Source organism: Oncorhynchus tshawytscha, linkage group LG01 (assembly GCF_018296145.1).
Source record: "Oncorhynchus tshawytscha isolate Ot180627B linkage group LG01, Otsh_v2.0, whole genome shotgun sequence".
Taxonomy (NCBI): domain Eukaryota; kingdom Metazoa; phylum Chordata; class Actinopteri; order Salmoniformes; family Salmonidae; genus Oncorhynchus; species Oncorhynchus tshawytscha.
Window position 1 is genome coordinate 13,979,969 of NC_056429.1, and position 24,903 is coordinate 14,004,871.

Consider the following 24,903-nt stretch of genomic DNA (forward strand, 5'->3'; position numbering starts at 1 on the left):
TCTGGAATTTTCCAAGTTGTTTAAAGGCACAGTCAACTTAGTGTATGTAAACTTCTGACCCACTGGAATTGTGATACAGTGAATTATAAGTGAAATAATCCGTCTGTAAACAATTGTTGGAAAAATGACTTGTGTCATGCACAAAGTAGACAACCGACTTGGCAAAACTATAGTTTGTTAACAAGAAATGTGTGGAGTGGTTGAAAAACAAGTTTTAATGACTCCAACCTAAGTGTATGTAAACTTCAACTGTACATACTGGGAGTGAGGACCTCCTCTGACAGACAGACAGGTACATACTGGGAGTGAGGACCGCCTCTGACAGACAGACAGGTACGTAGTGGGGGTGAGGACCTCCTCTGACAGACAGACAGACAGGTATGTACTGGGAGTGAGGACCTCCTCAGACAGACATGTACAGGGAGTGAGGACCTCCTCTGACCGACAGACCGGTATGTACTGGGAGTGAGAACCTCCTCTGACAGACAGACCGGTATGTACTGGGAGTGAGAACCTCTTCTGACAGACAGACAGACAGGAACGTACAGGGAGTGAGGACCTCCTCTGTCAGACAGACAGACAGGTACGTACAGGGAGTGAGGACCTCCTCTGTCAGACAGACAGACAGGTACGTATTGGGAGTGAGAACCTCCTCTGACAGACAGACACGTACTGGGAGTGAGAACCTCCTCTGACAGACAGACCGGTATGTACTGGGAGTGAGAACCTCTTCTGACAGACAGACAGACAGGAACGTGACAGACAGACAGACAGGTACGTACAGGGAGTGAGGACCTCCTCTGACAGACAGACAGACAGGTACGTACAGGGAGTGAGAACCTCTTCTGACAGACAGACAGACAGACAGACAGGGACAGGTGCATATTGGGAGGGAGTGAGGACCTCCTCTGAACCTCCTCTGACAGACAGACAGACAGACAGACGGTACGTACAGGAGGGAGAACCTCCTCTGACAGACAGACAGGTACGTAGGGACAGAACAGACAGACAGACAGACAGACAGGTGCATATTGGGACAGAACCTCCACAGACAGACAGACAGACAGACAGACAGACAGACAGACAGACACGTACCGGGAGTGAGGACCTCCTCTGACAGACAGACAGACAGGGTACGTACAGGGAGTGAGGACCTCCTCTGACAGACAGACAGGCACGTACTGGGAGTGAGAACCTCCTCTGGCAGACAGACAGATAGGTACGTACAGGGAGTGAGGACCTCCTCTGACAGACAGACAGACAGGTACGTATTGGGAGTGAGGACCTCCTCTGACAGACAGACAGGCACATACTGGGAGTGAGAACCTCCTCTGGCAGACAGACAGACAGGTACGTACAGGGAGTGAGGACCTCCTCTGACAGACAGACAGGTATGTATTGGGAGTGAGGACCTCCTCTGACAGACAGACAGACAGACAGGTACGTACAGGGAGTGAGGACCTCCTCTGACAGACAAGTCAGACACACAGACAGACAGACAGACAGACAGGTACGTAGGACCGGGACAGGTACGAGGACCTCCTCTGACAGACAGACAGGTACGTACTGGGAGTGAGAACCTCCTCTGGCAGACAGACAGACAGACAGACAGACAGGTACGTACAGGGAGTGAGGACCTCCTCTGACAGACAGACAGGTACGTATTGGGAGTGAGGACCTCCTCTGGCAGACAGAGACAGACAGGTACGTACTGGGAGTGATAACCTCCTCTGGCAGGCAGACAGACAGACAGGTACGTACTGGGAACCTCCTCTGGCAGGCAGGCAGACAGACAGACAGACAGGTACGTACTGGGAGTGAGAACCTCCTCTGGCAGACAGACAGACACGTACGTATTGGGAGTGAGGACCTCCTCTGACAGACAGACAGTACGTACTGGGAGTGAGGACCTCCTCTGGCAGACAGACAGACAGACAGACAGACAGGTACGTATTGGGAGTGAGGACCTCCTCTGACAGACAGACAGGTACGTACTGGGAGTGAGGACCTCCTCCGTGCCGGTATAGGAGGAGAAGACCTGTCCCATGAACTGCTGCTGCTGCTCCCTGAAGTTGTTCTGCAGGTAGTCCATCAGCATCACATAGCCTGCCTGCTGCATGGTCATCACCTCACAGAACACCTCCAGCTACAACACAATACAACCAACACGTTCCATCAACACATTATTACACATTAGTAATTGTTATTGCATGGTGATTTCACATTGTGTCCTTGGGCACAATGCCACACAAGGAGAGACCACATAAAGATCATCGGGAAATGATGGTTGTATTACTATTATCATTATTCACATAGACCTAAACAACTGGTTCAAACAGTATTCAGTCCTCTCACACCCTAACACACACACACGTGCTACACACAAGCATGCATGTATATCATATACACGTCTTGTACAGTCTATTGTGTAACACTATATATACAGTGCATTCAGAAAGTATTCAGACCTCTTCCCCTTTTCCACATGTAGATCAATTACAGCCTTATTCTAAAATGTTCCTCATCAATCTACATGAAATACCCCATAATGACACAGCGAAAACAGTTTTTTGGACATTTTTTCAAATGTATTAAAAATTAGAAACAGATAACTTATTTACAGAAGTATTCAGACCCTTTGCTATGAGACTCGAAATTGAAACATCCTTGAGATGTTTCTACAACTTGATTGGAGTTTACCTGTGGTAAATTCAATTGATTGGACAGGATTTGGAAAGGCACACACCTGGTCACCCCTCATAGCCTGGTTCCTCTCTAGGTTTCTTCCTAGGTTCTGGCCTTTCTAGGGAGTTTTTCCTAGCCACCGTGCTTCTACACCTGCATTGCTTTCTGTTTGGGGTTTTAGGCTGGGTTTCTGTACAGCACTTTGAGATATCAGCTGATGTAAGAAGGGGTTTATAAATACATTTGATTTGATCAAATGAGTGAGAGAGTGTGTGTGTGTGTGTGTCTTTCCTGTAGCCCTCAGGGTATTTGTGATTGACAGGTGTTACCTGAGGTGTACACAAGCAAAAAATATAGACAGAGGCCTTCACTCCGCTTAAAATGAAACACATGGTACTGACACACACACACACACACAACACCACAACCCCCCCCACACACACACACACACACACACACACACACACACACACCACACACCCCCCCACACACACACACACACACACACACCCCCCACACACACACACACACACACACACACACACACACACACACACACCCCACACAAAACACACACACACACACACGATACCTTATCAAAAAGGGTCTCACACACACACACACAAAGAAACAGACACACAGAGCTACAAGCAATTATGAATAGCGACTTGAAGGAGCATATGTTAAGCTCCCACCCAACCCATTCATACTATAAAAAAACAACTGTCGTCTGACAGTGGACAAATAGGGAGATGAGGAGGCGCCCAGCACTCTCCCGCTCCCTTTCTCTTCTGTACTAACAAAAACAATATTTCCACACACACTCTCTGCTTTTATTCACACACACACACACACACCTGCGTGTCGGAGATGGCCACAGTGTTCTTGAAGACAATCCACTCCACGGTATCAGTGCAGGGTGGGGTGGTGAGGGAGCCATTGTAGGTGAAGTACTTATCTGTTGAGTTGGGCAGGAGGCCACGGAGAGAGAAGGGACCCACCATCCCACTCTTACCTTGAGAAAAGGAGGGTAGAGGAGAAAAGAGGGGGACATGTGTAAGATGAAAATGCACGGAAGGCTAAATAAAGTAGTGAGAGAGAAAGAGAGGATAGACGACATAAACATCAAATGTTCATTATCATGACACAGTGAGATAATGGGTGTATGACTGTGGGGTAAAGTGGTATTTGACTTTAAATCTGTACAAAGAAGTTTGTACAACTAGCGTTCATAAGAGCTTGACATTACCCACAACAATGAGCTGATGCACTGAAGTCCTCTGTAACGCCTACTTGCATGACAAGCTTCAACTACCATTAGCATGAATTACTACACTTAAGCCATAAGGCACGAGGAGGTGTGGTATATGGCCAATATACCACAGCTCAGGGCTGTTCTAACGCACGATGCAACGCGGTGTGCGTGGATACAGCCCTTAACTGTGCTATATCGGCCATATACCACAAACCCTGAGGTGCCTTATTATATAAACTGGTTACAAAGGTAATTAGAACAGTAAAAATAAATGTTTTGTCATACCTTTCAGCCAATCAGCATTCAGGACTCGAACCACCCAGTTTCTAATAGCCCAGGCTATGCAGACTTTCAATTAATACTGTGCAGTAATACATCTATAATGCAACGCAAACTAGGGGTTTATAGCTACGCTTGGATAAGGTGGCTTTGTGTTTGGATAACTTAGTGTGGCGCCCCAGGTGGTGTGGCCGGGGAATGCCACTATTTGGGGAGTCAGCCACACACCACAACCAGCAGATTAGGGTGCAGCAAGCTAGGTTGCAGTGCCACGCCCTGCACCTGAAGCCACTCCGCGTCGTTAAGGTGTCCGCATACATAGGTTCGGTTTGCTCTTAGCAGAACTCGACTAGGCGAAGTGAACATCTCGTTTCACATAGTCCCTAAAGACCCTCGTTTGAAAAACTAGAAAAAAGCTGCAATATTAATGTTGTTTGTTCCTCTTGAGATGCCATATCAACAACATACCCAGTAACACTTCCTCAACATAGTTTGAATCAAAGTTAAATCAAGGAATCTGTCATTCATTTTGACAGCAATTTTAAATTAACTGAGATGTTTGGTGCAGTATTTTTCAAGGGAAAAATGTGCATGAAAAGTAGTTGTCTAGTTGAAAGACAAACTCTTCATTGAAAAATCCCTACTGTTGACCAATCACTGACGAAGGGGCGTAGACTTCGGCTACGAACTTCGGTTTGCCTCAAGAAATAATTGTGTGTGCTAAAACCCTACCAACCCCCAAAACAAACAAAAAAACGTCACAAAATGTAGTCGTAATATATGTGCAAACTATTTTGACTGGGAAGTATACACTAAGCTTTAGGCTGCTGCACAGTGGACACATTTAAGGTGCTGGTTCAGTTCCACAGAAGAGGAGCTCCTTGCTGGATGCCGGAGGCTGAGCTCTACAGACATTTGGAGGAAGCCCGTGCACATTGACTTTCCACAGGAAGAAAAAACTGGAAAGAACAAATCGGCTGGTAAGCTGGATAGCAGCCCAGCTATTTAGTCTCTTAAGTTAAGTTCCAGTCTAAGTTAAATTCATCCCCTGTGTGTGGGAGTGGTTTTGAGTGACATTTTTTGACCATCCTTTTTGTGAACCCATTTATTTGAATAAATACGCCATTGTTCTTGTCAATGTTCCTCATCATTGACATCCTACCAGCCATGCCTAGCGAGTCGTTACATTAAATACACTATTTTAAGGTGAGCATTGGATGAGTAGAAGGTTACTGGAGGTCAGGTTGGCATACCGAATCGGCTGACACTGTTGATTCCGTCGATAATGGCCATGTAGTTGTCATTGTCTTCAATGCCTGTCTGTAAAGAGCGAATAGAAAGAGGTTAGTCAGACCTCTCAAAAGTCTACAGTGGCTTCCTCTCCTCTCCTTCACTTTTTTGTGTCTCTATATTTTTAGGCTGCTTTAAAGCTGTGACCCGCTAAACTGAAGCTAACACTGATGCTAAACTAAGCTGAAGCTAACAATGATGCTAAACTGAAGCTCACACTGTTGCAAGCTAATAGCTAGAGATTGTATAATCCACAGCTGAACCCAAACTCTATAATGCATGTCTAATCTGTGGTCAGTCTGATACTGTGGTGGGTAATCAGTTCCACTATCCTGTCCCCTTTGATTACAGGGTCGGTCGCGGAGTGTAACATAATCTAGGGGCCTCGTGCGGAATAATTGTACAAAAAATAATAATATTACTAGCATAGTTTTTTTCTAAATTATGCTAGCTCACGAGGCCCCTTGATTAGCCAATTGCCTCTTCTACCTAATGGTAAGTCATGCCCTTGCAAGTAGATATGTCATCCCTCATCGACTATGAAAAACCTTGCTGGTATGGATGCAAAATGATCCACTACACACTCTTGACACAGGTCATGCACATACACACACACATGCATGAACACACACACACGCTCAAACACACATCCACACAAACGCATAAACACACAGACAGCGCAAATACACTCTTCCTGTCAGTGTCGACAGCTAATCTACCTAGAGTACTGACCTACCTGAACCCCCTCAGGAACACCCGCTCCAACCAATCTACTTACAGTACCTACCTGCCTGAACCCCCTCAGGAACACCCGCTCCAACCAATCTACTTACAGTACCTACCTACCTGAACCCCCTCAGGAACACCCGCTCCACCAATCTACTTACAGTACCTACCTACCTGAACCCCCTCAGGAACACCAACTCCACCCAATCTACCTATAGTACCTACCTACCTGAACCCCCCACCAGGAAAATCCACTCCACCCAATCTACCTAGAATACCTACCTACCTGAACCACCCCCCGTTGGAGCAACACTTAACACACTATTTGCTCCAGACATTTATTACATGCTCATAGCAAGTCACAACATACAAACACACACCTCTAACAGCACAGAGAGAGCTGTGATCCTGCCCCCGTCCTTGATGGCCTGGTCTATGGACTCAAAGTGAAGCGCTTCATAACAGTAGATCTGCATCTGGAACAGACAGAGATAAGGTACAGGAGATGGTTGATATCCTATGTACTGTCATTGAACACTACAGTCGTGGCCAAAAGTTTTGAGAATGACACAAATATTAATTTTCGCAAAGTCTGCTGCCTCAGTGTCTTTAGATATTTTTGTCAGATGTTACAATGAAATACTGAAGTATAATTACAAGCATTTCATAAGTGTCAAAGGCTTTTATTGACAATTACATGAAGTTGATGCAAAGAGTCAATATTTGCAGTGTTGACCCTTCTTTTTCAAGACCTCTGCAATCCACCATGGCATGCTGTAACTTAAATTCTGGGCCACATCCTGACTGATGGCAGCCCATTCTTGCATAATCAATGCTTGGAGTTTGTCAGAATTTATGGGTTTTTGTTTGTCCACCCGCCTCTTGAGGATTGACCACAAGTTCTCAATGGGATTAAGGTCTGGGGAGTTTCCTGGCCATAGACCCAAAATATCCATCATGCTGGAAAAGGCATTGTTCGTCACCAAACTGTTCCTGGATGGTTGGGAGAAGTTGCTCTCGGAGGATGTGTTGATATCATTCTTTATTCATGGCTGTGTTCTTAGGCAAAATTGTGAGTGAGCCCACTCCCTTGGCTAAGAAGCAACCCGGATGCCCCTATTCAATCGGGAAGGGGATTAATCAGAGAAAATGACTTCACCCCAGTCCTCAGCAGTCCAATCCCTGTACCTTTTGCAGAATATCAGTCTGTCCCTGATGTTTTTCCTGGAGAAAAGTGGCTTCTTTGCTGCCCTTCTTGACACCAGGCCATCCTCCAAAAGCCTTCGCCTCACTGTGCGTGCAAACGCACTCACACCTGCATTCCTGAGCAAGCTCTGTACTGGTGGTGCCCCAATCCCGCAGCTGAATCAACTGTAGGAGACGATCCTGGCGCTTGTTGGACTTTCTTTGGTGCCCTGAAGCCTTCTTCACAACAATTGAACCGCTCTCATTGAAGTTTTTTATTTGATTTATTTTTTATTTCACCTTTATTTAACCAGGTAGGCTAGTTGAGAACAAGTTTGCAACTGCGACTTGGCCAAGATAAAGCGTAGCAATTCGACACATACAACAACACAGAGTTACACATTTCCGGTCACAACTTGCAGACTTGTTTACGTGTTGCTGTGCGTTTTTGTTGCCAACCTTACGGTTTTTACTTTTTAATTACCGTTTATATTTTTGGTTTTTCCATCACTTAACTTTTTTTCATTCAACTTTTTCACACCGGACGGACGCTTTATCTGGACGTTGTTCGTCAGGACCTCCAACAGCCGAAGCTAAGTAGTGACATTAACATGATGCCTTGTAATTGCAGTCGCTGTACTCATAATATACAGGAGAGCGATCGCCTTACGGCGAGGATTGCTGTGCTACAAGCCCAGCTTCAGACGCAATCGCTAGGCAAGGGTAATTCCAGTGTAGGAAAGGATGAAACAGTGTCTATGCCACCAGTAAGTACAGAGTAGAGCCTTCTCGTCTCTACTCCTCCCGTTACGGGGTCTGAGACGCCGAAGCGTCCCACCATTAGCTCTGACAAATTGAAAACTCTAGTCATTGGCGACTCCATTACCCACAGTATTAGACTTAAAACAAATCATCCAGCAATCATACACTGTTTACCAGGGTGCAGGGCTACCGACGTTGAGGCTAATCTGAAGATGGTGCTGGCTAAAGCTAAAACTGGCGAGTGTAGAGAGTATAGAGATATTGTTATCCACGTCAGCACCAACAATGTTAGGATGAAACAGTCAGAGGTCATCAAGCGCAACATAGAATCAGCATGTAAATCAGCTAGAAAGATGTCGGCATCGAGTAATTGTCTCTGGCCCCCTCCCAGTTAGGGGGAGTTATGAGCTCTACAGCAGAGTCTCACAACTCAATCGCTGGTTGAAAACTGTTTACTGCCCCTCCCAACAGATATCATTTTTAGATAATTGGCCCTCTGTCTGGGACTCACCCACAAACAGGACCAATCCTGGCCTGCTGAGGAGTGACGGACTCCATCCTAGCTGGACGGGTGCTCTCATCTTATCTATGAACATAGACAGGGCTCTAACTCCTCTGGCTCCACAATGAAATAGCCTGCTGCCTGACCTGCACCCTGTTAGCCACCCTGCCAGCTTAGTGGAGTCTGCCATTAGCATAGTCAGTGTAGTCAGCTCAGCTATCCCCATTGAGACTGTGTGTGTGCATCAATCTAGGTTGCGCAAAAATAAACATGGCGGTGTTCGCATTAGCAATTTCACTGGAATAAAGACCTCCTCCATTCCTGTCATTACTGAAAGAGATTGTGATATCTTACATCTCAAAATAGGGCTACTTAATGTTAGATCCCTCACTTCCAAGGCAGTTAGTTATAGTCAATGAACCAATCACTGATCATAATCTTGTGATTGGCCTGACTGAAACATGGCTTAAGCCCGATAAATTTACTGTGTTTAAATGAGGCCTCTCCTCCTGGTTACACTAGTGACCATATCCCTGCGCATCCCGCAAAGGCTTAGGTGTTGCTAACATTTACGATAGCAAATTTCAATTTCCAAAAAATGACTGCATTTTCATATTTTGAGCTTCTAGTCATGAAATCTATGCAGCCTACTCAATCACTTTTTAGAGCTACTGTTTACCCTAGATGAAGTCGCACCCCTAAAAACAAAAAACATTTGTCGTAAGAAACTAGCTCCCTGGTATACAGAAAATACCAGAGCCCTGAAGCAAGCTTCCAGAAAATTGGAACGGAAATGGCGCTACACCAAACTGGAAGTCTTCCGACTAGCTAGACAGTACAGAAGAGCCCTCACTGCTGCTCGATCATCCTATTTTTCCAACTTAATTAAGGAGAATAGAGCAATCCAACATTTATTTTTGATGCTGTCGCAAAGCTAACTAAAAAGCAGTATTCCCCAAGAGAGGATGCCTTTCACTTCAGCAGTGATAAATTCATAAACTTTGAGGAAAAGATGATGATCATTAGAAAGCAAATGACGGACTCCTCTTTAAATCTCAGTTGTCCTGAGTCTGCACAACACTGCCAGGACTTAGGATCAAGGGAGACATCCAAGTTTTTATACTATATCTCTTGACACATTGATGCAAATTGTCTTGGCCTCTAAACCGTCAATCTGCATACTGGACCCTATTCCAACTAAACTACTGAAAGAGCTGCTTCCTGTGCTTGGCCCTCCTATGTTGAAAATAATAAACAGCTCCCTATCCACGGATGTGTACCAAACTCACTAAAAGTGGCAACAATAAAGCCTCTCTTGAAAAAGCCAAACCTTGACCCAGAAAATATAAAAAACTATCGGCCTCTATCGAATCTCCCATTCCTCTCAAAAATGTTAGAAAAAGCTGTTGCGCAGCAACTCATTGCCTTCCAGAAGACAATCAATGTATACGAAACACTTCATTCTGGTTTTTGATCAAAGCACTGAGACTGCACTCGTGAAGGTGGTAAATGACCTTTTAATGGCGTCAGACCAAGGCTCTGCATCTGTCCTCATGCTCCGAGACCTTAGTGCTGCTTTTGATACCATCGATCAGCACATTCTTTTGGAGAGATTGGAAAACAAATTGGTCTACATGAACAAATTCTGGCCTGGTTTAGATCTTATCTGTCAGAAAGATATCAGTGTGTCTCTGTGGATGGTTTGTCTTCTGACAAATCAACTGTACATTTCGGTGTTCCTCAAGGTTCCGTTTCAGGACCACTATTGTTTTCACTATACATTTTCTCTCTTGGTGGGGTCAGTCGGAAACATAATGTTAACTTTCACTGCTATGCGGACGATACACAGCTTTACATTTCGATGAAACATGGTGAAGCCCCAAAATTGCCCTCCCTGGAAGCCTGTGTTTCAGCCATGAGGAAGTGGATGGCGGCAATTTTTTAAACTTTTAAACTCAGACAAAAGAGATATGCTGTCTGTTTCTAGGTCCCAAGAAACAGATCTTCTGTTGGATCTGACAATTCATCTTGATGGTTGTACAGTCATCTCAAATAAAACTCTTAAGGACCTCTGCGTTACTCTGGACCCTGATCTCTCTTTTGACGAACATATCAAGAATATTTCAATGACAGATTTTTTCCAACTTCGTAAAACATTCCAAAAATCTGAAAATTTCTGTCCAAAAATTGTGCAATTTAAAAAAAAACATGCTTTTGTCACTTCTAGATTAGACTATGGCAATGCTCTACTTTACGTCTACCCATAAAAAGCACAAAATAAACTTCAGTTAGTGCTAAACACGGCTGCTAGAATCTTCACTAGAACCCAAAAATGTGATCATATTACTCCAGTGCTAGCCTCTCTACACTGGATTCCTGTTAAGGCTCGGGCTGATTTCAAGGTTTTACTGCTAACCTACAAAGCATTACATGGGCTTGCTCCTACCCATCTTTCCGATTTGGTCTTGCCGTACATACCTACACGTACGCTATGGTCACGAGACGCAGAACTCCTTAATGTCCCTAGAATTTCTAAGAAAACAGCTGGAGGCAGGGCTTTCTCCTACAGAGCTCAATTTTTATGGAATGGTCTGCCTATCCATATGAGACTTGCAGACTCGGTCTCGACCTTTAAGTCTTTATTGAAGACTCATCTCTTAAGTAGGTCCTATGATTGAGTGTAGTCTGGACCAGGGGTGTGAAGGTGAACGAAAAGCACTGGAGCAACGAACTGCCCTTGCTGTCTCTGCTTGGCCGGTCTGCCTGGCCGGTTCCCCTCTCTCCACTGGGATTCTCTGCCTCTAACCCTATTACAGGGGCTGAGTCACTGGCTTTCTGGTGCTCTTCCATGCCGTCCCTAGGGGGGGTGCGTCATTTGAGAGGGTTGAGTCACTGACGTGATCTTCCTGTCAGGGTTAGCGCCCCCCCCTCGGGTTTGTGCAGTGGTGGAGATCTTCGTGGGCTATACTTGGCCTTGTTTCAGGGTAGTAGGTTGGTGGTTGAAGATATCCCTCTAGTGGTGTGGGGGCTGTGATTTGGCAAAGTGGGTAGGGTTATATCCTGCCTGTTTGGCCCTGTCCGGGGGTATCGTCATACAGGGTCACAGTGTCTCCCGATTCCTCCTGTTTCAGCCTCCAGTATTTATGCTGCAATAGTTTATGTGTTGGGGGCTAGGGTCAGTCTGTTATATCTGGAGTATTTAACCTGTCTTATCCTGTGTGCATTTAAGTATGCTCTCTCTAATTCTCTCTCTCTATCTCTATCTCTTCTCTCAGAGGACCTGAGCCCTAGGACCATGCCTCAGGACTACCTGGCTTGAGTCCTTGCTGTCTCCAGTCCACCCAGTCATGCTGCTGCTCCAGTTTCAATTGTTCTGCCTGCGGCTTTGGAACCCTTGCCTGTTCACTGGATGTGCTACCTTGTCCCGGACCTGCTGTTTTGGACTCTCTCTCTACCGCACCTGCTGTCTCCAACTCTGAATGATTGGCTATGAAAAGCCAACTGACATTTACTCCTGAGGTGCTGACCTGTTGCACCCTCTACAACCATTGTGATTATTATCTGACCCTGCTGGTCATCTATGAACGTTTTAACATCTTGGCCATGTTCTGTTATAATCTCCACCCGGCACAACCTGAAGAGGACTGGCCACCCCTTAGAGCCTGGTTCCTCTCTAGGTTTCTTCCTAGGTTCCGGCCTTTCTAGGGATTTTCCTAGCCACCGTGCTTCTACATCTGCATTGCTTGCTGTCTGGGGTTTTAGGCTGGGTTTCTGTACAGCACTTTGTGACATCGGCTGATATAAAAAGGGCTTTATAAATACATTTGATTGATTGATTGATAATAGGGATCCATAATAAATACAGAGACAAGATACAGGATATGGTTGAGATCCTATGTACTGTCATTGGGAGTAGGCTGGGCGATATACGTATACTATTTGAAGGTATACTGGAATGGATCCACATACCGGTATGGATTTTTATAATACCGCTTATTACAATATATTTTGATACAGTGCTAAATAAATGAAAAGTTCTACAAATTGGACTACTTAACTGTTAACTTTATCCTAGTTTGGTTGACTATAAAACAATCAATCAGAATGGGGAAATAATGAGTGAGTGTCAGGTCTTACCTCCAGGGGGTACTTGACCCCACTGAGACTGTGCTCGGAGCCCTCTGTGGAAGCCTTACAGAGGCCCCAGTGGAAGGTGATTCTCCCCACCTTAAACCTGCCCCTCAGCCCCCCTCCACTCAAATAGAAGTCCCCCTCTGGGTTCACCGCCACTGGAGAGAACACACACAGAGCATTATTTGAGCATTATTTAACCAATATACACATACACCCAGACACAGTATATTGATGCGGCCTGAAGCCTGCCAATGGAGAACACTTGCTCTCACGTGTACATGCACATACGCGCACATTCACACACATATTTACATTCACAACATGTAGGGTATTATATTTCATGCCAATTTCATACCAAGAAAGGGAAAAACACCTTCAATCATCTCCCCACCAGAACCAAGTAATTGTACCATCAGTTTAAAAAGTGCCATAAGTATACACTATAACAACAATGCTCAATATTTGTATATATTATAATTAGACTGTAATTAAGACCCAGACCACCAGGCTCAGAGACAGGCAGTGTGGCTACTGAATAGCTAGCTGACTTAATGGCTGAATATTTTATTGTATTACTTTAGCTTTTCAGTTTCATTACTGGCTGGTTTTATGATGAGACTTCTGGTGACCTGAGAGCTCATACCGGTCTTGCCGTCATTCTTGATGGTGGTCCTATCAGACATCGCCTCCTCCCAGCCCTCAAACTCCAGCTTTTGGAACTGAACTTTGACCTGTGTCAGCTCCTCCTCGATGTTGATGGGCGACTGTCTAGCATTGCTGCATGATGAGTACTTGTTGGCCCAGTTGTTTTGGTTTAGAGTCCCTGCCGGGAGAGAGTTGAAATGTGTTTAATGCATAGTAGAAACATATGTGGTGGTGCCTCAGCTATATGAACTTGCCCAAAACAAGTACATATGCAGTTATCCAAAACACAACCCATTTGTTTTCCCTTTTTCGGAAGTTTACTCTAGTTTCTTCCTCTCTAATCACACACCAACTGGTTGCAGGTGTGCCCCTGTGGGGAGCTAATGAGCTAATCACCTTCAGGTGTGTCTGCTTTGATGGGATTTCACTGGGGTGATAGAGGGTAGTGCACACTGCCCATAGACTGTTCACTCTTCTGTCGCAGTCTGGACCCAACAGTACCCTGAACAGCTTCTACCCCCAAGCAATAAGAATGCTAAATAGTTAGTTAAATAGTTACCAATAGCTACCCGGACTATCTATATTTATCCTTTGTGCACAAACTTTTTTGACTAATCACATACAGTGCCTTGCGAAAGTATTCGGCCCCCTTGAACTTTGCGACCTTTTGCCACATTTCAGGCTTCAAACATAAAGATATAAAACTTTATTTTTTTGTGAAGAATCAACAACAAGTGGGACACAATCATGAAGTGGAACGACATTTATTGGATATTTCAAACTTTTTTAACAAATCAAAAACTGAAAAATTGGGCGTGCAAAATTATTCAGCCCCCTTAAGTTAATACTTTGTAGCACCACCTTTTGCTGCGGTTACAGCTGTAAGTCGCTTGGGGTATGTCTCTATCAGTTTTGCACATCGAGAGACTGACATTTTTTCCCATTCCTCCTTGCAAAACAGCTCGAGCTCAGTGAGGTTGGATGGAGAGCATTTGTGAACAGCAGTTTTCAGTTCTTTCCACAGATTCTCGATTGGATTCAGGTCTGGACTTTGACTTGGCCATTCTAACACCTGGATATGTTTATTTTTGAACCGTTCCATTGTAGATTTTGCTTTATGTTTTGGATCATTGTCTTGTTGGAAGACAAATCTCCGTCCCAGTCTCAGGTCTTTTGCAGACTCCATCAGGTTTTCTTCCAGAATGGTCCTGTATTTGGCTCCATCCATCTTCCCATCAATTTTAACCATCTTCCCTGTCCCTGCTGAAGAAAAGCAGGCCCAAACCATGATGCTGCCACCACCATGTTTGACAGTGGTGATGGTGTGTTCAGGGTGATGAGCCGTGTTGCTTTTACGCCAAACATAACGTTTTGCATTGTTGCCAAAAAGTTCAATTTTGGTTTCATCTGACCAGAGCACCTTCTTCCACATGTTTGGTGTGTCTCCCAGGTGGCTTGTGGCAAACTTTAAACAACACTTTTTATGGAAATCTTTAAGAAATGTCTTTCTTCTTGCCTCTCTTCCATAAAGGCCAGATTTGTGCAATATACGACTGATTGTTGTCCTATGGACAGAGTCTCCCACCTCAGCTGTAGATCTCTGCAGTTCATCCAGAGTGATCATGGGCCTCTTGGCTGCATCTCTGATCGGTCTTCTCCTTGTATGAGCTGAAAGTTTAGAGGGACGGCCAGGTCTTGGTAGATTTGCAGTGGTCTGATACTCCTTCCATTTCAATATTATCGCTTGCACAGTGCTCCTTGGGATGTTTAAAGCTTGGGAAATCTTTTTGTATCCAAATCCGGCTTTAAACTTCTTCACAACAGTATCTCGGACCTGCCTGGTGTGTTCCTTGTTCTTCATGATGCTCTCTGCGCTTTTAACAGACCTCTGAGACTATCACAGTGCAAGTGCATTTATACGGAGACTTGATTACACACAGGTGGATTGTATTTATCATCATTAGTCATTTAGGTCAACATTGGATCATTCAGAGATCCTCACTGAACTTCTGGAGAGAGTTTGCTGCACTGAAAGTAAAGGGGCTGAATAATTTTGCACGCCCAATTTTTCAGTTTTTGATTTGTTAAAAAAGTTTGAAATATCCAATAAATGTCGTTCTACTTCATGATTGTGTCCCACTTGTTGTTGATTCTTCACAAAAAGTACAGTTTTATATCTTTATGTTTGAAGCCTGAAATGTGGCAAAAGGTCGCAAAGTTCAAGGGGGCCGAATACTTTCGCAAGGCACTGTATACGCTGCTGCTTCTGTTAATTATCTATCCTGTTGCCTAGTCACTTTATTCCTTGTTATATGTACATATCTACCTCAATTAACTCGTACCACTGCACATGGACTCAGTACTGGTGCCCCTTGTATATAGCCAAGTTATCGTTGCTTTTATTATTATGTTTCTATTATTTTTCTATTTTCTTGTATCTCTGCATTGATGGGAAGGGCCCATAAGTAAGAATTTCACTGTTAGTCTACACCTGTTGTTTACAAAACAAGTGACAAATAAAATGATTTGAAACTTGATTTAGAACTGTGGAGTTTCTCAAGCCATTCCTGGGGGACCCACAGGGTGTGCAGATTTAGGTTTTTATCCCAGCACCGATACCTGATTCAAGTTATCGTGGATTGGATTATTTGTTGTGCAGTTGAATCGAGTCCAATCCAATTCTTTCAGATCAACATGAAGAGCTTAGGGGAAAGGGCTAGCGTTGATCTGGGGTTGTGCATAGCACTGATGTGCCTATTCCACACAAGAGAACAACTTCATGCAATGCCAATGTTTCATGTTAGGACTAATATGTTGGTAAATACTTAAATTAACTTTCATTCAACATCTGCTCTTGGTTATTCTTTGCTTTGACTGTTCCAACTGGAATCAACTAAGGGGCTAGCAATATCGTTTTGAGTGTATATCAAATTTTATTTGTCACACGTGCCAAATACAACAAGTGTAGACCTTACCATGAAATACTTACAAGCCCTTCACCAACAGTGCAGTTCAAGAAGAGTTAAGAAAAGATTTGCCAAATAAACTAGTCAAATATAATAAAAAGTAACAATAATAACGAGGCTATACACAGGGGGTACCTGTACCAAGTCATTGTGCAGGGGTACAGGTTAGCAGAGAAAACAGTCCGACTTGGGTGACTGGAGTCTCTGACAATTTTATGGGCTTTCCTCTGACCACGCCTATTATATAGGTCCTGGATCGCAGGAAGCTTAGCCCCAGTGATGTACTGGGCCGTACGCACTACCCTCTGTAGCGCCTTACGGTTAGATGCCGAGCAGTTCCCATACCAGGCGGTGATGCAACCTGTCGGGATGCTCTTGATGGAGCAGCTGTAGAACCTTTTGAGGATCTGAGGACCCATACCAAATCTTCTCAGTCTCCCGAGGGGAAAAGGTGTTGTCATGACCTCTTCACGACTGTCTTGGTATGTTTGGACTATGATAGTTCGTTGGTGATGTGGACACAAAGGAACTTGAAGCTCTCGACCCGTTCCACTACAGCACTGTTGATGTTAATGGGGGCCTGTTCGGCCCACATTTTCCTGTAGTCCACGATCAGCTCCTTTGTCTTGCTCACATTGAGGGAGAGGTTGTTGTCCTGGCACCACACTGCCAGTTCTCTGACCTCCTCCCTATAGGCTGTCTCATCATTTCCTGTGATCAGGCCTACCACTTCGTTGTATGGTCAGCCTAAAGTGCCTCTCTGAGTTGCTTCATTGCTTCTCCTGTAACGCAACTTATCCTGTCAAGCCTGGTTGCCAGTCTGTTTCTCCTTTAGCCAACACCTAGCCTATGTCTGGCATGGCACAGCCAACACAGCCTGGGTAAAACAAGAACACTCATCCAAACATCACTGAGTACGGATGTTGTTTATTTCGCTTGCCTTGAAGTTTCCATCAGATATATTTGCGATGCATTGCTTAGGCTACATACTGTAAGTATGTAAACATGTAAACATGTAAACATACTTACTGCACACACACCTTCTGAAGGGATCAGACACACACGCACACTTCATTTCTTCTACATTTTTGTCTCAGCATTGTTGGGAAGGGTCCATAAATAAGCATTTCACTGTTAGTCTACACGTGTTAACAAAGCACATTAACAAAGCAATTTGATTTGATTTACTAGCAGCATTTTATTTCCTTTTCTAACTGAATGTAGTGTAAGTCCTGGAGTCCACATGCTGCAGACAACCGCCAGGGGACAATGTGGCTGAATGAGGTCATACTGGGTTCTGGGTCAGACCATTAGCATGTCAATGGCTACACACACACAGCAGCAGCAGAGGGGACAGGATGCAACAGTCTATTCTTCATCATCTGTCTGTTGTGGGCAATTATAAGTTGCTGCTGGTGTGTGTGTGTGCGTGTGTGAGGGAGGGAGAGACCCTTTTCGACAAAGTATCAAATGAGGCCACACCAATACAAGTAGCTATTGCACAGTTTAAAAGTTTGTGTCACAATATTGTAGATATTTGGATGTTGGAAAAAATATGTTATTGAACATCACATAAAAGTTTTATAGAATGCTATGTGAAAAACAAATAAATACAAGTTATGAGAGGGAGGCTTCACACCACTCTCTCAGTTTAGTATCTTAGTTATTTTCAGATGATCTCATTGTACTCTTTTGTAGATGTCAACTACGTGTGTGTGTTTTCTATCCCTGTTGGCTCCTCTTCCTGTAGGTTTTACAGATGCTCCCAACCCCGTAGCTGCAACCCTTCTAATTTAGTGTACCATGGGCGCACAACCCATGTGGAATTCCTGGGGTCCGGCAACATTTGGAACTGCCAATATGCGGCCAACAAGGCTAATGCTAGTTAACAACTTCCTTCAAACTTCTCTCAGAGACATAAAATGGTATCCACGAGTCCTTCAGACTCAGGGGAATGGCTCACCACTCATCATACTAGGCAACTTCAACCTCCCGATGTCTGCCTTTGATTCATTTCGTTCCACCTCTTTCTTTCCATTCCTTTTCTCTTTTGACCTCACTCTTTCCCAGTCCCCTCGCACTCACAATGCAGGCAAAGCACTTGACCTCATCTTTAATAGAGGCTCTTCACCTACTAATCTCACTGCAATCCCCACCCCGCCAGGTCTCTAATCACTACTTTGTTTATTTCTCTCTCCGTCTCTCCTCCAGGCCTACCCACTCAGCCCCTACCCAGCTGCCTCTTCGACCCTACTGACCTCCCGTTCCACATCCCTTCACTGTCCCCTTTCCTCATGGCAGGCTCAACCCTCCCCTAGCTCCGTGGCTGAGTGACTCTCACTGTCCCCTTTCCTCATGGCAGGCTCAACCCTCCCCTCGCTCCGTGGCTGAGTGACTCTCACTGTCCCCTTTCCTCATGGCAGGCGCAACCCTCCCCTCGCTCCGTGGCTGAGTGACTCACTATCTTCTCACAGAACAGGGCTGCGGGCAGCTGAGCAGCAATGGAGCAAAATTTAATTTCCAGAGGGCCTATTTAGTAATTTAGTATTTATTAGGATCCCCAATTAGATTACTCTTCCTGAGGTCCAAACAGGAAACACAACAAATAAAATACATAATATACATAAATAGCACCACATTTACATTAGAATTGAGTCATTCAGCAGACAAAAGCCAGTGCATTCATCTTAAGATAGCCAGGCGAGACAACCACATATCACAATCGTATCCTAACCAAACATCACATACATAATACAGTACATAATACAATCCAAAATGCATAAAAATGTCTGTGTGTCTCCACAGTCCCTGTCGTGCCGTAAGACATTCTTTAATCAGTTTTTTAATTGAGTTACTTGGGGTGGCAGAGTGTCCTATTTAGTCATGGCTTTATTTAATACTGTGTTTCACTGCCTCTGTTCTGGACAAGGGGACTGTGAAGAGACCTCTGGTTGCATGTCTTGTGTGATAATGACGCATGTCCAAACTGTGTGCCAACTGCTTGAACAGACAGTTCGGTACCTTCAACACAAACACCTCACACAAAGACCAATAGTGATGCAGTCAATATCTCCTCAAATTTGAGCCAGGAGAGACTGACATGCATGTCATTAACACTCACCCTCCGTGTACTGTAGATCTAAGCGCAACGTGTGCTGCTCTATTTTGGATCAACTGCAATTTTCCTATGTCCTTTGTCACACATGACCACACAACTGGACAGTAGTTCAGGTGCGACAAAACTAGGGCCTGTAGGACCTGTCTGGTTGACTGAGATATCACAAAAGCAGAGCAACACTTTATCATGGGCAGACCTCTTACCATTTTAGTAGCCAATGAGTTTATATGTGTTGACCATGATAGTTTGCTATCTAGGGTGAGACCCAGCGGTTTAGTCTCTTCAACATGTTCAATAGGTAGATTGCTCGAGTATGGAGACGTAAATTTATAGATCGGCAGGTAAGGGTGCTCTCGAGCGGCTAGATGTTCTTCACCATTTGGCCATCAGCTTTGCCACCAATGCTCCTTATAGGACACATCACTGCACTCTATACTCTTCGGTAAACTGGTCATCTCTGTATACCCTCTGTATACCTGCTTATTTATAAAACCATCTTAGGCTTCACTCCCCCGTATCTGAGATATCCACTGCAGACCTCAACCTCCACATACAACACCCGTTCTGTCAGTCACATTCTGTTAAAGGTCCCCAAAGCGCACACATCCCTGGGTTGCTCCTCTTTTCAGTTTGCTGTAGCTAGCGACTGGAACGAGCTAGAACAAACACTCAAACTCGACAGTTTTATCTCAATCTCTTCATTCAAAGACTCAATCATGGACACTCTTACTGACAGTTGTGGCTGCTTTACGTGATGTATGGTTGTATCTACCTTCTTACCCTTTGTGCTGTTGTCTGTGCCCAATAATATTTGTACCCTGTTTTGTGCTGCTACCATGTTGCGCTGCTGACATGTGTTGCTACCATGTTGTTGTCATGTTGTGTTGCCACCATGTTGTTGTCATGTTGTGTTGCCATGTGTTGCTGCCATGCTGTTGTCTTAAGTCTCTCTTTTTTTATTTTTTTATTACAAAAAAGACAAGGAAGGTGTAACATTAAAGTATTAGAACATGAAGGACAAACAATACAGCATCAAGACACTATCAAACATGTATCAGTCTTTCTGCAACAGAGTCATCCTTATGTGAGGGTGTCTACTACCACTATCAAACATGTATCAGTCTTTCTGCATGATAGTGATATAAAAAACATACATGTCATAGTTTCTTTCTTTTTCATCACCACAATCTTGTGAAACCTGAACCCTGCAACAAGATCCTCCCCCACTACAAACATGTTCCCCAATAGCTGTCCCTCAACCATTCAAGACCCCTCCCAGTCCCCCCCCAAGAACCACCCAATGCACCAACAACCAAGAGAGTGAACTAAAGAGAAAAAAGGAAAAGACAGAAGAAAACAGCAAACAATGCATTTTTTAAATATTTTTTATAATACATTTAAAACAAAGGACATCAAGGACCACTGAAATCATAACAGCAATGCCAACTGTATATGTTTGTGTCCATGTCTGGCACTATTACATGTATGTGTGTGTTCTTGGGTCTCTATGTAGTGCTGTGTTGTCTCTGTTGTGGTGATGTGTGTTTTGTCGTATATTTTTATTTAATTTATTTTTAATCCCAGCCCGTCCCCACAGGAGGCCTTTTGGTAGGCCGTCATTGTAAATAAGAATGTGTTAAACATTTTAAAATACATAAAAAGACACGTTATTCAATAATAGATCCAGATAAGGTGTCGGGTTGAGCGAGGGACCCAAAAATGATGCTATTAGTTTGAGATATTTAGCACCAGACTATTGCTAGTTACCCATTCTAAAACTGACTGGAGAGCTATGTTAAGGGTGTCAGTTATTTATTTTACTGTTACAGCCGACGTGTAAACTGTTGAGTCGTCAGTGTGTATGGATACACAGTCTTTATTAAAGGTCAGTCAAAGGTCATTAGTAAAACACTGAAAACAATAATGGTCCAAGCTGGCTACCCTGGGTGCAGGGTATAAATTTGTATAAGTGAGGCTTCCATTAAAGAAAACCCTTTGTGTTCTATTGGTAAGGTAACTGTCCATCCATGATATGGCAGAGGATGTTAATCCGTAACATCAACGTTTTTCACTTAATATGTTATGATCAATGACATTAAAAGCTGCACTCAAGTCTAACAAAACAGCTCCCACAATCTTCTTATCAATTTCTTTCAGCCAATCATTAGTCATTTGTGTCAGTCCCAAGCATGTTGGGAGTCTGAACGTCTGTTAATTTGTTCTGCAATTTCATTACGCTTTATTGCAGACGTTTACTGACACAGGCCATATTCAACCGGTGTTGTACACATTTGCTTAAGATATGTAGCTAGCTAGCTAGGTAAACAACGTGTAAGATCACAGACGTCATGTAACGTTAGCTACCGAGCCAGCCAGCTAACATTAGCTAGTTAAACAATAATGAACTGTGCCAAATCATGCCGTTACTACCCTGCATGATGATGCTGGAAGCTAACTAACCAGGTTCAATGTTAGCTAGCTAACATTAGGCTCTAACTAGCAAAGCAAACAGCTCTGGGATACAAATAATAATGTCAGCTAGGGAGCCAGTCAGCTAACGTTAGCTAGCTAGCAGTACACTTTAGCTTGAAATGAAACCACATTGTCAAAATCAGAAATATGTTTATATCTGAAAATGTAGCTAGCTAATGCTAGACTATCTTACCTGTATACATAATCATGCATGTCTCCCTGTCACGGATGCCATGCCACGGTTTCCCTTCGTTTAAAGATATAATCTGGAGACAGGTGTTTTCGCCATCTCTTCAGCTATCATACTCTAATTCCATTGATTTAAAAAATAAATACAAAAAAATGTAAAAATTCAAATGGCTCTCTCTTGTGACTTGAGACATATGCCTAGTTTCCTGAAACTGACTGTCACAAATAAGTAAATGATATCAATGAGAGAATTGTCAGATTAACTGATAACTAAAATAGCAGTGCAGAAGGCACTCTTTGGCTAAGTGCTCGAGGAAGTCTCAAGGTTTTGCTCGCCTGAGGTAGAGTACCTCATGATAAGCTGTAGACAACACTATTTACCAAGATAGTTTTCATCTATATTTTTTGTAGCTGTCTATTTACAACCACAAACCGATGCTGGCACTAAGATTGCACTCAACGAGTTGTATAAGACCAACAAAAAAAACAAGAGAATGCTCACCCAGAAGCAGCACTCCTAGTGGCCAGGGACTTTAATGCAGAATAACTTAAATCCATTTTACCTCATTTCTACCAGCATGTTACATGTGCAACCAGTGGAAAAAAACTGAAGACCACCTTTACTCCACACACAGAAATGCGTACAAAGCTCTCCCTCGCCCTCCATTTGGCACATCTGACCATAATTCTATCCCCCTGACTACAAACAAAATCTAAAGCAGAAAGTACCACTGACTTACTCAATATGGAACTGGTCAGATTTTTATTTTATTTTACCTTTATTTAACCAGGCAAGTCAGTTAAGAACAAATTCTTATTTTCAATGACGGCCTAGGAACAGTGGGTTAACTGCCTGTTCAGGGGAAGAACGACAGATTTGTACCTTGTCAGCTCGGGGGTTTGAACTCACAACCTTCCAGTCACACGCTCTAACCACTAGGCTACCCTGCCACCCAGATGAGGTGGATGCTAAGATACATGACTGTTTTGCAAGCACAGACTGGAATATGTTCCGGGATTCAGCAGCTGGCATTGAGGAATATACCACATCACTCAACAGCTTCATCAATAGGTGCATTGATGACATCGTCCCCACAGTGACCGTACATACATATCCCAACCAGAAGCCATGGATTACAGACAACATCCGCGCTGAGCTAAAGACTAGAGCTGCAGCTTTCAAGGAGCGAGACACTCATACGGATGCTTACAAGAAATCCCGCTACGACCTCCGACGAGCCATCAAACAGACAAACCGTCAATACAGGATTAAGATTGAATCCTACTACCCCGGCACTGACGCAAACGATCATGAATTACAAAGGGAATCCAGTGATGCAAACCTACCAGACACTCTAAATGCCTTCTGTGCTTGCTTCGAGGCAAGTAAAGCTGAGCCATGCATGAGAGGACTAGCTTTTCCAGATGACTACGTGATCACGCTCCCCTTAGCCGATGTGAGTAAGACCTTTAAACAGGTTAACATTCAGGCGGATTACCAGGACGCGTACTCAGAGCATGCACTGACCAGCTGGCAAGTGTCTTTTCACTGACATTTCCAACCTCTCCCTGATCCAGTCTGTAAAACCTACATCTTTCAAGTAGACCACCATAGTCCCTGTACCCAAGAACGCCAAGTTCACCTGCCTAAATGACTATCGCCGCATAGCACTCACATCTGTAGGCATGAAATGTATTGAAAGGCTGGTCATGGCTCACAACACCATCATCCCAGACCCACTTCAATTTGCATACCGCCCCAACAGATCCACAGATGACGCCATCTCTATTCCACTCCTCACTTGCCTCTCCCACCTGGACAAGAGGAACACCTATGTGAGAATGCTGTTCATTATCTACAGCTCAGTGTTCAACACCATAGTGCTGAACGCTACAAATATTAAATAGTAAAGCTTTAAACCTTTCACTAAAAGCTTCACTCATACATAAATTATACTTAAACCCAAAATGGTTCTCCAGTAGATTAAGAAAGGCTCATAATTTGTTCAAAAATGGCCTTTTTGCCTTTATACAGATTACAATTTCTCATTTCTGACTAATTGAAAATAAAATGTTTGAAGTATCACCCTTTCTTAAACAAGCCATACATACAACGCTGGTTACAATTTCAGTTTTATCCTCCAGAAAAGATAGAACAAATATTACAACAAATGTTATGGTTAAACTCAAATATACTGATTAATAAAAAAAACATTCTTTAAGGACAAAATGTATAAAAATATAATTATATTTGTTAATTATATCATGAATAGAAACGGAGGAGTTATGTCACATATGCAGTTATCGAAACTATATGGGAATATCTGCTCAATCCAAATTTACAACCAACTGATTGCAGCACTACCACAAACATGGAGGAGGCAATTGGAGAAGGGAGAAGGTAGGGAACTAGTTTGCCTGCCATATATTAAAGATACAAATTGGCTCATTTGAGGACAAAAATGTTGACAGCTGCGCCATATGTGTTGCAAAATAAATGGGAAGAGATTTTCGATGTACCAATTCCATGGCATATGGTTTATGAACTGGTACAAAAAAACTACACTTGATTCAACACAGTTTTTCAATTTAAATTATTATATAAACTTCTTGCCACCAACAGAATGTTATATATATGGGGCATACAACAATCTCAGCTCTGTAGATTGTGCTGCGAAGAGAGAATCAATAGATA

At 43.7% G+C, this 24,903-nt stretch overlaps 1 protein-coding gene across 4 annotated transcripts in view; it reads right to left on the minus strand.

The window, feature by feature from the left end:
- Positions 1 to 24,903, minus strand: part of LOC112221070 (receptor-type tyrosine-protein phosphatase zeta) — a 95,319-nt gene that overhangs the window by 32,631 nt on the left and 37,785 nt on the right. For all 4 annotated transcript variants that reach the window (XM_024383427.1, XM_024383359.1, XM_024383283.1 and 1 more), the window contains exons 3-8: positions 13,462 to 13,641; positions 12,822 to 12,973; positions 6,616 to 6,711; positions 5,473 to 5,539; positions 3,543 to 3,700; positions 1,996 to 2,146 (exon numbers count right to left, since the gene is read on the minus strand). In XM_024383427.1, coding sequence (XP_024239195.1) covers positions 1,996 to 2,146; positions 3,543 to 3,700; positions 5,473 to 5,539; positions 6,616 to 6,711; positions 12,822 to 12,973; positions 13,462 to 13,641 — 804 coding nt within the window. The remainder of the gene's footprint in view (positions 1 to 1,995; positions 2,147 to 3,542; positions 3,701 to 5,472; positions 5,540 to 6,615; positions 6,712 to 12,821; positions 12,974 to 13,461; positions 13,642 to 24,903) is intronic.